Source organism: Rhinichthys klamathensis, unplaced genomic scaffold, assembly GCF_029890125.1.
Source record: "Rhinichthys klamathensis goyatoka isolate OS25496 unplaced genomic scaffold, OSU_Roscu_1.1 h1tg000036l_1, whole genome shotgun sequence".
Classification (NCBI taxonomy): domain Eukaryota; kingdom Metazoa; phylum Chordata; class Actinopteri; order Cypriniformes; family Leuciscidae; genus Rhinichthys; species Rhinichthys klamathensis.
Genome location: NW_026606584.1, coordinates 3,767,893 through 3,782,066, shown reverse-complemented (window position 1 = coordinate 3,782,066; position 14,174 = coordinate 3,767,893). Strand labels below are relative to the sequence as shown.

The 14,174-nt window shown below is 35.6% G+C and overlaps 1 protein-coding gene across 1 annotated transcript in view; it reads right to left on the bottom strand.

Moving 5' to 3' along the window:
- Positions 1 to 420: 420 nt before the first annotated feature.
- The window catches only part of LOC130081152 (endonuclease V-like), a 426,892-nt gene continuing 413,138 nt past the window's right edge, over positions 421 to 14,174 (bottom strand). The window contains exons 7-8 of the mRNA XM_056246111.1: positions 1,216 to 1,344; positions 421 to 429 (exon numbers count right to left, since the gene is read on the bottom strand). Of these exons, the coding sequence (XP_056102086.1) occupies positions 421 to 429; positions 1,216 to 1,344 (138 nt within the window). The remainder of the gene's footprint in view (positions 430 to 1,215; positions 1,345 to 14,174) is intronic.

The window sequence follows — 14,174 nt, the reverse complement described above, 5'->3', positions numbered from 1 at the left end:
GTGCGTTCTCGAGGCACCAGGCACTGTTTTGTGCGTATTGGCGGCCAAAGCGCGTTAAGAGTTTTTCTGTTAGAACGGTGTCGTGTTAGCGACACCTAAGTTAATAACTAATGATCTTCGCAACAGAAGTGAATCAATCAAAACTAACTTTAGCTGGACAATAACTATCCTAGTGCTGTTGTAAAGCCTAAACAATCTGTTACGGTAATTTCTATTATAACTGTAAAGCTGCTTTGAAACAATCCATACTGTTAAAAGCGCTTTAGAAATTAAGGTGACTTGACTGGACTGATGTCCCCATGAAATTGACACCCCATTTTAGACTTTAATTATAGCCATTCAACATTACAGTGTATTGAAAGCTATAAAAAACAACATTTATTAGGCTTAAAAAAATATAACTTTTAATTTTAGTAAACTTCAAACAATCTTCAGATAAACACATAATACATGTCATATGTATTAGTGCCCTTCCTACATGTCTAACAGGTAGGAAATATACAGAAATTTAATAAAGTTATCAAACAGTCTGCACTGCATAAATTATAAATTAAATATAGATGAATCCTCATTAAAGCTACAAAAGTTTTTTAGTCAATAGCAGTGAGTAATTTTCTCTGTTACCTTTGTTCTTTGATTAACTTTACTGACAGACAGAATTATTGGCTGCTGTCACTTTAAGATATGCCGCTGCTGACAGAGACGTGGTTCTCACACACGTCTCATTCTCCCACAGCTCTTTACGTTCATTTAAGACTGTATTGAACTCATTTAATAAAATCATTTTAAACTGTGTCATTCTTGTGTTGATAATTGGAGGCTCTACAAGCTCGCCAGAATCTCACTAAATCCTTCAGGTTGATCAGATGATGAACTTCCCATAATTTATATAATTCTAATTCTTTTAACAATCTTCCATGATTTTTCTTTATTGTCAAGGTGAAGTTCCTTGGCTGGTGCCCCATAATATATAGGAAGAAATCATCTGAAACTCTCACACTCGCCTTAGATGACGTGTGACCAAAAACTCAATATTAATATTAATACTGAATATTAATATTTAAGACCATAAATCACTACATCACTGAGGTGCGATGCCAATTTATTTTTACAAGCATCCACATGAGCAACAATTACCATCCAAATAGGGCTTTAGTATGATTTTTTTTTGTCATTTTGGTTAATGCTAGCAGTAGTGACATCAAATGCGTGTACCTGTCGTATTGGTTCAGGTACTCTGTACAGGCAGCAGGTGTGTGTAAGTTTGACTGCTGTATCCAGATTGATTCGATGACCCACAGAAACATACACAGGTTTGGTGCTTCTTTGAGAACTGCGGAGAGCCTGAAGAAACACACACACACACACACACACACACACACACACACACACACACACACACACACACACACACACACACACACACATTTACTAATATATTTACTTCCAAACAAACAATCTATCCCGAATTTACTCATTATAAAATAAAATAAAACATAACACGACACCAGCTGAATGGGTTGCTACCCCTGAACGCCACCAGGTCTCACACATCCGAATTCTGATTCTGTCACACCTGTTTCTCATTTCCCTAACTACTGGTGACTTAAATATCAACTGGAGAATGTTTTGCTTCCCTTCAACCTGACATGATCTTTCATTAATGCGGTAGGAAGCAATTGCATAAACCTGCATGACCATGGGCGTCTGGTTTGAAATGTGGTGGGGACAGAGACGCATTCGGAAGGCCATTTTCAAAAGTGCTGGGTACAATGACGCATTCATTCTTTTTTCTCTTTCGCGCAGGTCATGGTTTGAAAGACGATGTCCTGTAGCTTACTGATTGAAATAAATAAAAATGTATGATGTCCGACCAAAAATGTGATGGTACTTTGGGTTTAATTGGTCGTAAAATGAGATCTAATATGTTGTTAGTATCGTATCGTAGTAAATACATAGATCCGCCTGCGTTGCATATGTATTGTGATAGTCCAGTGGCAGAATTTTTGCCAAGCGTGTCGGAGGTTGAGGGTTCTAGTCCGCACTCGGTGAGGGAATGCATTAACGTCACTTCCCCGCCGGAACACGCCCCCCTCAGCTGGACTGAGTGGCAGAAGAGCTGCTGCGTGACTGGAGTTAATAGGGGAAACTGCGTTAACGCAAGTAAGACAAACTATTATCAGTTTAAACTAAAAGTTGGACTCGATATATTGTGCCTTACAACTTATCAAAGATCCAGTGATCCATGGATATTGACATGCAGCCAGGAATCGTGTTTCCTGACATTTATATGTGCCTGATTTCGACGCCGGGGAAATAAATGAAGACAATTTGCCTGTAAACGTTTTATATAAATACAATATAGATAGGTCTAAATCCGAGTGATCACTTACTTTAATGTTATACTGTATATCATCATATCGTCCAGCCCTAAAACTTGTATAGTTTTTTGTCAGTGTTTATTTAAAAACATCCAATTAAGCAGAATATAGTCTGTTCTGTAGCTTTTTGCAGTCTGTAAAAATATACAGTACCTCAGATTTCTGGTCAAATCTAGTTGTACAGTCAATCGCAAAGCTCTTTCCCGTTTTAGCTGTGTTTTGTGTGATTTTCACGGCATTCACGCTGAAAACAAATGCTGCCGCTCAGTCTTTTTGCCACTTGTGGGCGTGACCGCATTCACTCCGGCCGACGGTGACGTCATGCGCATACCCTCTATAGTTTTTTTCCCTCATCAAAACCGATAATGTTTATCAGTGGTTGTATATCAAGAATCTTGATATACTTTATCACTGATAAACATTATCGGTTTTGATGAGGGAAAAAAAAACTATACGAGTGCGGATTAGAACCCAGAGAAGCAGGGACACGTTTGTGTGCATTTTGAATTGTGATTTGTCTGGAACGAATAGAATCTCTGCAACGGATTGAAGCGCGCGTGAAGACAACACATTTCAGCGCTAGATCGCGTCTTATTTAACAAATGAATGAAACGAATGCTGCTAGTTAACTGGAGATGTTTTATTTTTTCTATTGGTACATCCGTGACGCGAGATGTTTCAAAAGTGGTGGGGACAATATCGACCCTGGCAAAAAGTGGTGGGGACATGTCCCACCCGTCCCCCCCGTAAATGACGCCTATGTGCATGACATTAGTTTCATTCTTGTGTACGGACTAAAACACACAGTTCCGTATGTTGGTGGAAGAATGTGAACGTGCAGAACTGCTTGTGTTTCAGTGCGTGCAGATGGAATAAAACCATCCATCTGCCAATTGTCTCTGCCCACTTCAAATCTCAATGTACTGCACAACTTCTCCTGATGTAGCCTAAAATGCAATGAAATGATTTGACGGTCTTGCATTACGCTGCGGAATTAAATGTGACGCATGAATTCAAATTATTTTAATACATTATAGATTGCTACTTATCATGCAGTTAACATTTCTGAATTTATTTGACTTTTTACATTTTTTTTTACATTTTTGAGGGCTGGTTATAGATCATTTTAATAATTTGTTTAATAATACATAATATTTTGACAGCCCAAAGGGCTGCAGTCCAAATTTTAAAGAGCAACAGGCCATTAAAATAACCAATAATGGGAAAAGTGTATTACAGTATAGATGCATTGGAGTGTATTAGGAATACATTAAAGTAATAAAACCTCTGTTCAAACTGACTAGATGTTGTTTTCTTTATTTGTCATAATTACATATATTTACTTTTGTAACTACTTTCTACTGTATATGTATGTATGTAAAGCTGGTTTGCAACCATGCAAAGAAGTGCTATAGAAGTACATTTGAATTGAATTTAGCAGGTTACCTGATAATCAAAGTTTGGGTAAATTATTAAAAAGGTAAAGGTCATAATTATAAAACTTACTTTATGATTAATTTGCAACTCAAAACACCTTTCCTGTAAACTTTTATCTAGGCCATACTATTTTTATACTCAAGTAGAACTCATTACTGAATTACTGAAGTGGGACTTAAATATTTAACAAATTAAATAATTTTATTTGCAAATTGCTCATTGTTACATTTGCGCTGTAGGCAAAAGTTGTCTTTGGAAATTCTGCCCTTACAGCACCTGTTAGCAGAAATGAACTAGATGCTTCAGTTCATACCTCACATTTTCTTTGGTTTGCACAAAAAGAAAGTCTCATCTTAAGAAATTACATAGCATCATCTAATTTAGTGTTTCTCAACGGGGTGTTCAGAGAACAACGGGGGGCATTGGAAGCAAGATTTTTGAAAGGGGGGCGTTCAGGTGCTCTTGGCATGTTCACATGTTTACACCAAAGATTCAGGCAAGACAAGATTAAACATTTAATTACTTGCAAAAGAATTGCCTACAACATTCTAAAATCTGCCAGTTTAATGCGAAATGTAAGCTATGTATCATTTATTTTGCAACGACTTTATTATTTTTTCCAGTCATAGACCAGTGCTCAAGCACTGAATCCAGCACTGACAAGAATCATGCAGCGTAGGAATGGAAAGTTGACAAGCCATTAAAAAAGTATTGACTTAAGAACCACTTACATATTTTCAATAAATCATGTTGCCATTCACTCTGGTAACACATTTTTAAATGAATTAAACTAAATTCTATTTATAAGGTAAAACTTTTACATTTTTAGGTTTTAACTAATGCCAATGCCTAATGCCAAAATGTTTTCTTTGTTCACCAAGTAATTTACTGGTCAGACCTTATTGTTAACTCGCAAGTCTGTAAGGAGAAAATGACAATTTGATGAATAATTTAAATATATTCTGTAATCACATTTAGGTAATGTATTAATTCAGCCATCACATCTAAGCGTGAAGCGCTGCTTGGATAGTTTCAAGATAGTTACAAATAATTAATAATACAATAATAAGTTAATTGTTCATATGTGTTTATTCTTGTTAGTAGATTTTGTCTACACAAATGAATCATGACAAACCAAATAAATTTTAATTGTATTAATTATACCATTGATGAAAACACAAGCTGATACCAAGGTATAAAGGCCTATAATTATAACATAAATTTGCATGAAAAATCTTGATTGTATATATATATTTTTTTTAGAAAGTAGTCATGTCATGTCACCTTCATTTATAAAGCGCTTTTAACAGTATTGACTGTTTCAGAGCAGCTTTACAGTTATAATAGAAATTACGTTAACAGATTGTTTAGGCTTTACAACAGCATTAGCATAAAGTTATTGTCCAGCTAAAGTTAGTTTTGATTGATTCACTTCCATTGCGAAGATCTTTAGTTATGTAAGAGAAATTTTTCTTTTAATCATATATCAATCATATATCTCTTGAAACCAATATATATATGTGTGTTCTTTAAAATATAGATGTGTTAAAGAAACTGCAAGATGCATGATCTCCTATACAATTAGGTCACTGGGACGTGTGCAGATGAGTCAAGGGGACGTGTGCAGATGAACAGAATGTTCTGTTCTTCGATAAGCTTGCTTGCACTGAGGAAAACATATTTAGTTGTTTTTAAGAAGTGTTAGAATGACATATGTGTGGCTATGTGTGTGTGTGTGTATAAGTGTTAGAATATGGGGAACTAAAAACTATGTACGTATAAGGAGCTTTAGGTTCGGAAAAACACAAGCTCTTGTACGAAGATAAGAAAGGGAGGGGTACGTTTTGGAGGATGTTCTTTTGTATATAAACTGTGTAAAATGAGAAGACTTTTGCCCTTCTCATATCAGACTCTGTCTGTGTGTGAACTGCCTTTCTTGCAAGAAATAAACACTAATACTTATAACTTTCGAGATCTTCATTTGTTCTTCAATTGTTATTTGAGATCTGGGTAAAGAATTTCCACGACAATCTGGCGACGAGGATGTGGTCGCAAAACTGATGACCTCCGTGGAAGAAGCAATTGACTGATCATCCCAAAGACAAGAAGTCTGTGGCTCCAAACCCCCAACTTTGAGGGACGGGAGAATTGTGGACACCACGGAAGGCCTAGGTGGACGCGATCCTGATTAAAAGAAATCACGCTGCAAAAAGCACGGTGAGAAAAAAATGTTGCACTAAAAAGATATTCCAAAAGGGCCAGTGAGACGTGCACATTTCCCAAAAGGGCCAGTGAGACGTGGGAGTCTCAGAGTGGGATGTGGGTATCTCATAATAAAGTCCAGTAGTGACGATTACTGGCGGGGTGCGGTGGCCACACTGGGAAAGTCTCAAAGTAAAGACCAGTAGTGACGGACTACTGGCAGAGTGTGGTGGCCACACAGGAAATTTTCAGAAAAGTATCTCTGGAAAAAGGCTAATTAGTGCAAAAATGGGTAATTTTAATAGTAAAAAAGAGTCATTGAAGCCAGTGGATTTCTCGAAAGCAAACTACAATTGTATGACTAAGAAAAATGGAACGTGGTGGCATCATAGAGTACCACAGATGATTGAAAAATATGGGTTTAATGGAAGTTTTTGAGTGTAAGGCATCTGCAAAAAAACTAAGGAAAATTGGACAAAAACAAGTCCAATTAAAGCTGCAAGCAGCCTTACGGGGCCAAGCCTTCAATGGTTCCATGGGTTCAAAAAGTACTTAAAAATACTTTGCTTTCAAAACTTTAAAAGAAACTTTAATAACCAAAGTATTCTTACTCATTAACTTCTTACCTCACAAAAGAAATGAGATCATCCAGCTGCCGAGGTTCAGTAGTAAAAAAGAGAATGAACTCAAAATAAAGACTTTGCATATAAATGAAACACACGTTGTATTTAATAGGAAGAAAGAATAGTACAATGCGTTTCAGGATGATAAAGAAATTGAAATGACACAACTTTATAAAGTTGTAAGACAAAGGACTTGAACCCACAATCTCTGGGTCATATGCCTGTCACTCATTGAGCCCCTGGAAAGTCATGTGTTTCCATAGATGTAGAAGTTCCATAGTTCAAATGAGAATCAACTCAAAATGAAGATTTAGTATTTAAATGGACAGCATGTTACGTTTAATGAGTTTAGTTGATATTATTGTGATTCACTGTTAGGTGGTTGTCCTGCACCTTTAACAAATAAAGTTAGTCCAAGATGCAGTATATAGATCGATAAAATATTATTTTACAACATTAAGATTAACAGGTTCTTGTAAGAATCTTACAATTCTGGACTTTTGGTACTACTAAGAATATTGAACTGCACTAAAGGAGAGAATGTTTTGTTTTTGCATGTGGGTCCTAAAGTCTGGAGCAGGTTTCCTGATAATATTCACTATTCTGTCAAACATTCCTAGTTTAATTGTAGATTAAACACTTCTCTTTAAACAAGAATTCACGCAATGCATTTTATAATCTTGTAATTTTGTTATATTAGATCTAATACATATTTTTATGTTCTATTTTCAGTTTCTAAATTGTCATGGGCATATTAGATATTAGGTCATTAAGTTAATATTCAGAAAAAATACAAGTACTCCACAGCGACTCTAGGGGTCACTGTTTGACAAATGGAAATTTTGCATGGTGTGTCTTTGATGTAATACAACACTATTAACTAAAGCTTAAAACAATTATTGAACCTGGTCTTTAAACTGTAGAAGTTTGTCAGTTTATAAATCCATTAACACCATATACCTAGCCTCCCTTTGTTCTACTAATGGTCACAATTGTGACCTGACGAATAATCAAGTTTTTTGTATGGATTTTGATATATATTTTTGACGTAATTGTTAAAGATTGTTTAATATCCTTATGTATTCATACATGTTATCTCAGGGAAAAGAAATTGGAATTACATGGGTTAACTGCCATATGCAACTGTAACCTATATTTTTGCTACAAGTACATTACTTTGACAGTCATCTTTGATAATGTCTTGTACAATTAAGTTTTTTTTTTATGCTGCCTAGAAACAATATTGTGAGAGGTGATAAAAATGTGAATTAAAAATAACGATTATTTTTAGTTTAAATACCATTTAGCACATTGGATAAAGTAAGCAAATTAGAGGGGGCCTTTGAAGTGATTTTAAAGCACCATTGTTGCATATTTAAATCTTTACAGAACAGAATACCAACCGTTTCTTTAGTTATTCACAATGACACTTATGGTTACACTACTTGCTTTTCCCAGTATGGTTTGTGAAACTAAACTTAGTGCCTAGTTAAGAATGGCTAGAAGAATGCACGCAACTTTCCAAATGCAAGATAAGCCCATGCAATAAAGGTCACATATTCCAAGAATTGACACACATTTGTTTTAATAAAAAAAAAACACATTAAACAACATTTAACAAAGCTTTGCCATAAAAATGAAATAAAAATCAATCAGTAGCATTTCAGAACATAATGGACAAAATTAACCTAATTTCAATAGAAAACATGACTTAAATCAATATTTGCCATTCATTAAAAAAAAAACAAAAAAAAAAAACACCAATACCATCATTTCAATATATATACACACACACACACAACCATCTTAGTTGTGCATTTCAATACAAAGTCATTTTTGTATTATTTTTACAGCACTCTTCTTAGTCAAAGGTTTTTTAGCTGGTGTAATAGGAGGCGTTGTTGGCTCAGATGGTCTTTTAACTGGAGACTTGGGTTCTGGAGTGCTTTGTGTCTCTGTGACACAGAGGACAGGGTTGATTTCATCGATATTCACTTCAAATAAATCCTCATCACTGGGATGAGCGGATGAAGCGTTTTCAATATTGGTGACTTCCAAACAGTTATTATATGTTAAAGTCAGTTCATCGGAGGATAGAAAGAGTTCTTCTATATCTTGTGAATCACAAGTTGACAGTTCAAGTTCTGGTGCTATGAATTTTGACAAAGTTGAGTTCGAAACCGTAAGAGAAGTTATTTGACTGTCTTGATTTATCTCAATTATTCCATTGCATTTTGTTATATAGCTTTTTGTGTTCCGTAGAATTTTGCAAGTCGGGCAACGGTGAAATTGCTGTTTGATGTTGAATTGTTCTTGTGATTTGTGGCATTTTGGACATTGTTTTTTAATGTTTATTTGCACCCCTATTGGCTTTTGTTTCACCACTGTATTAGGTAGAGAGGGTTCTTTACTGATTTTAGGGCCTTGACCAGGTGGGAAAACTTGGTCCTGTGCAATAGGTTCCATGGTTGTTTTCAGGGTTGTTGTGAGGCTCTTAAGGCTGTTGTACAGTCTAGTTTTAAGATTGGTAAAGGTGTAGGAGTTACCTAGTTGCAGTTTTGAAACTTGGTTTTCCCAAAGAGTAAGTTGAATTTCTCCAGATGGATCTTGCAAGGAACATTCTTGGATCTCACAGTCTGTACCCCAGGCCTTTACAGTAGTTGCGTTGTTTAGCTTGCATACTGTTGCAGATATTTTAGTGATCTGAAAATTTAAAGAAAATCGTACATGTACAATCAAAAATATACATCAATAAACATGATTACAAGGGAAATGTATACAACTGCTGTTGTGGTCATAAGAAGAGGAAATAGCCAAACTTTTCCACACATTAACCAATTTGAAACGCATTAATCATGTTTGTAAAGCATCTAGCAAAGATAACTGAGAAGCAGAGTAATCTTTGCCTGTGCATCTGAAAAATCTTTCACATTTTAGCATTTTTTTGAACGTCAGGCTACTTTAAAATGTTTTTCTCCCCATAAAAACGATTTTGCACAATCTACAGAGGGCTAATATATGTGATTGTACTACTCTCCAGAGCATTACTACAACAAGTAAACAACCCTGTAGGCTATTTACACAGTGAGAAGGTTGAAAAAAAAACAGCTTACCAATTGTCGTGATCCCAGAGTTTTTGCTTCTTCTACAGTGAGTTTTTCTATCTCTTTTGGTGGTTTGTGGGGAAATGTAGATGTTGCGACTTCCACAGCAGTACTCCGATCACACTGAATGAAATATTCAGAATTATTGAGGCCTAAAGAATGAAAAAAGTGAGAATTGATATGGGCTTGTTTGTACAATGAATTTGAAAGGAATACGATTACTGAAAGTTTATCAGATAGAAAACAGGATTAAATAGCTAGACTACCACTTACTTGGCTTTTTTGTTATGTTTGACAGTTTAACCGCTGTCCGATTTAATGCTAATGTTGTCCAAGTTTGATGTTTTTCGTGCGCAAAGATGACAGCTTGGTGATATTCACTGCGACCTGTTTGCAAAGTTGCATTAAAAAACTTTGAGTTTGTTCTAGACAGTTGCACTCTGGAAACTGCATGAATGTAAACATAAATGCAGTTGTCAGATTCACTGGTCTCTGGTCTATTTAAATATTTGTTCATTTTTGCTGTTGCATGAAAAAAGAGGTTTGCAAGTGGTGTGATTTATAGTAGATTAGGCCTACTAGAACAGAAATTGACAATGCTTGGTATGCAATTAACAAACGATTCAATTAGGGTGATTGCAGGAATTAGTAATACATTCATCAAATTGCTGAGTTAATCATTTTAGAATTGGGAAGCTTGGTTTAGTGGAGGCAAGAAATGGATCTGAAAGTCTGCTGGAAATAATTGAAAGGTAAATTTACTTGTATAATGCCTTTTAGGGATGGAGAAATGAAGCCTCTTGAACTTAATTAAGCTTTACTCTGATTGTTTTGGGAAAATATTCAAAGCATCAGGAGCAGCAATAAACCTGGAGTGCAGCTCTGTGTATAATGATAGTGTATTGTTTGATGTGTAATGATATTTTGTTGCTTATTTGAGAATAAATAATTGTATACATTATGTAAATTCTTTAGGTTAGCTTTTACTAGTCTTTTTGGCAATATACCTCAACTAATTGATGTTGATCCAAATAATGTACTGTTAGAATAGTAACTATTTGTAATTTAACATTCATGTAGTAACTAATTAACTTCTATTTACAATTACAATTTATTTTTTAAAACAATTCTTAATGTTAGATAATACAAAAATGTTCATGTATTTTAATGTGATTTTATGGTTTACTATTATGATAAAATTACTTTTATTTATTGTCCACATGACGAGAAGGAAAAACTGATATTCAAGTCACTAAGTAAGTCTAATGTTTATGGGACTTAAAATAATTAAAAGATATGCATATGTACACATTCAAATGTTTAATGTCAGATCAGTTAATATTGTGGAGTTGGTCAAACCATTTCTTGTATGGAATTGAAAGTATTCTTTACTATATACTTTGCAATAAAATGTTGCCAGTGGTTGATCAATTGAATAGGCATTTGTGTTCTGTTTGAAGCTTTATGTATTTAACTTGAAATGTAAAAAAGGCAGCACAATTTAAAAAAATAGAGGTTTACCTAGACCACCACAAACATCTTATCATACCCTTCTGCTCTCCAGTTCACTACTTTACACACAATGCACAAACACATATATGAAGTTGAGAATTAACACATGGAGGCAAAAAAAAAAAGAGGATACGACTATACATAGGAAGAAAACAACCAATTTATGTAACTGCTTACAATGCAATTAGAATAGTTGAAAGTCAATGACTGCTCATTTGTTCACAAACCTTTCTGGATATTTAAGACTTCAGGTAAGAATCAACATAGAATGAACAAAAACACATTTCTAATCCCAAAAGAAAGATTACAACAATGCTTATCTGGATAATAAAGGAATTGAAATGACAACTTAACACATTTTTTTTTTAAATTAAAGTTGTCCCACATGGGGCTTGAACCCACTATCTCTGGGTCAGATATCTGTCACTCATCTCATTGCACCACTTGGAAGTTGTGTTTTGGCCAAGATGCAGAAGATCCATAGTTCAAGTGAGAAGCAACTCAAAATGAAGAATTTTTAAATAAATTATCTGTGTGTTCTATTCTACTAGCTCCTTCACCTGGAACAGAAGCAACTTGTCCACCACTTAAAGCCTTATGGTTTAGCCTGATAACTGAAGAGCCACATTAGAAAGAATGGCATCTGGCTAGCATGCTAACCAATTAGTATGCTAAGCTAACTAAGATAAGGCAACAAACACAGGCTAGGTCAACTGCAGAGAGGAAGATCTTTGGTATGGGGGCTACTATCAAAAACCTGTTCATCATTTCTGTGCAGCTCGGTCCAAAGATCATCTGATCACACGTTGGACTACTCACTACAAGTGTTTCATAATCAATTAATTTCATAATACACAATTTTAAAGTTGTCCCACACGGGACTCGAACCCACTATCTATGGGTTAGATGCCTGTCACTCATCTCGTTGAGCCACTTGCCAGACATGCATCTACACAGCTGCCGAAATTCAATATTTTCAAGAGAGAATCAAGTCAAAATTAAGAATTTTGAAGTAAATGGAGAACATTTTGTATTTAAAAAGTTTAGATTAAATCATCCAAAATTGGTCAGATTACTACTCATTACCATCACTACAAGTGTGCCAATTTTCTAACTTGTGGTTCATAGGGCTGCCATTGACTACCCTTCTGGAAGAAGAACAACAATGAATTGGACGTAAAAGCACTGCATGTTGTGTGTGGCAGCTTCAGATGAGATCATTCTTATGCACAATGCCTGGAACAGATGCAACTTCTGCATCTTTTCCTGCCACAGTACCTCATGCGGTCTGGGCACATGTCACACTGAGTGGCGAACCCACGACGCTGAACATCGGGATCCGTGGTGTAACACGTTGAGCTAATCACTCATGCACGTTCACCAGCCTGCTGAGTAGAGGTTTCAGTGTGAGAATGAGTTCACAAAAAGTTCCATGACATGTTAACCAGATAAGCATGCTAAGCTAGCTTAATGCTAATTTAGCTTATAACGTGGTACATCCAATCCTGGCAAAATAGATATCGTCGGATTCGACATGATGCAAGGAATCGATAGACACCAATTTTATGATTTTGTGACAAACTGTTCACAAGTTACAGCCTCTTAGCCAATTTTGGGTTGACCTTGTTAAATTTGTGACATCATAACTTTTTTATTACAGTATAGCAAAAAAATCGGGAACAGTACTTTTATGCGGCTCGGTCCGAAGATCATTTGAGCAAATTTTGGACAATTTTGGACAAATTTTGAAGGAGGAGTAGCGAAAAAACTGTTTTACATTCGCTCCAATATGGCGGCCAGTCACATTGTTGGAAAATGACAAATGAGATATCGTCTAAATCGGCATAAACCAAGGAACATAATGTCATAAAGAACTCAAAATTTGAACAATATTTTCAAATGTTATAAGCGTTTTTTCAAAAAACAATGATATATCTGGAACACTAGGTGGCGCTGTGATCAAACTTCTCATGTCGCTTTAGGACATGGTGTCGGTCATCCCTACCAAATTGTGTGCTGATATGTCAAATAGTTTAAAAGATATTGCAATTTATGACAAAATTCAAAATGGCGGACACGTGGTACATCCCATCATGGCAAAATCGATATCCACGGATTCGGCATGACGCAAGGAATCCATAGATACCACAATTATGAATTTCTGACAAACTGTTGAAAAGTTATTGGCCAAAATAGCAATTTGTCATATCTCATGACCCGTAGGTGGCGCTATTCCCAACTTTGGCATGGGACCTCAGAACATGCTTCCGATGAAGTGTACCAATTTTCGTTTCCATTGATCAAACTTTGGCCGAGATACAGCCTCTTAGCCAATTTTGGGTGGACCTCGTTAAGTTTGTGACATTATAACTTTTTTTTTCCAGTATAACAAAAAAATCGGGAACAGTACTTTTATGCGGCTCAGTCTGAAGATCATTTGAGTGCATGTTTGGAGAAAATTGGACAAAATTTGAAGGAGGAGTAGCGAAATAACTGAATACTGTACATTTCAAAATGGCCACTACTGTAATGGGCGGGGTCTTAATGTAAGGTATTGGTTGTGATCAGCATGATGAGTGGAATCAGGTGTACTAAGTTTCATGTCTCTAGATCAAAGGGTTCAAAAGTTATAACCATTTCAATGTTGAATTTTTGAACTGGTGGTGGCGCTATAGAGTTGGTCCTAGAGGGTCAAAAATTGGTCCAATTACTATTCATTAGCATCACTACAAGTGTGCCAAATTTCATCATTTTCCTATGTACGGTTCATAGGGCTGCCATAGACTTCCATTTGCGGAAGAAGAAGAAGAAGAATAATAATAATTAAAGCTGCAAGCAGCCTTACGGGGCCAAGCCTTCAATGGTTCCATGGGTTCAAAAAGTACTTAAAAATACTTTGCTTTCAAAACTTTAAA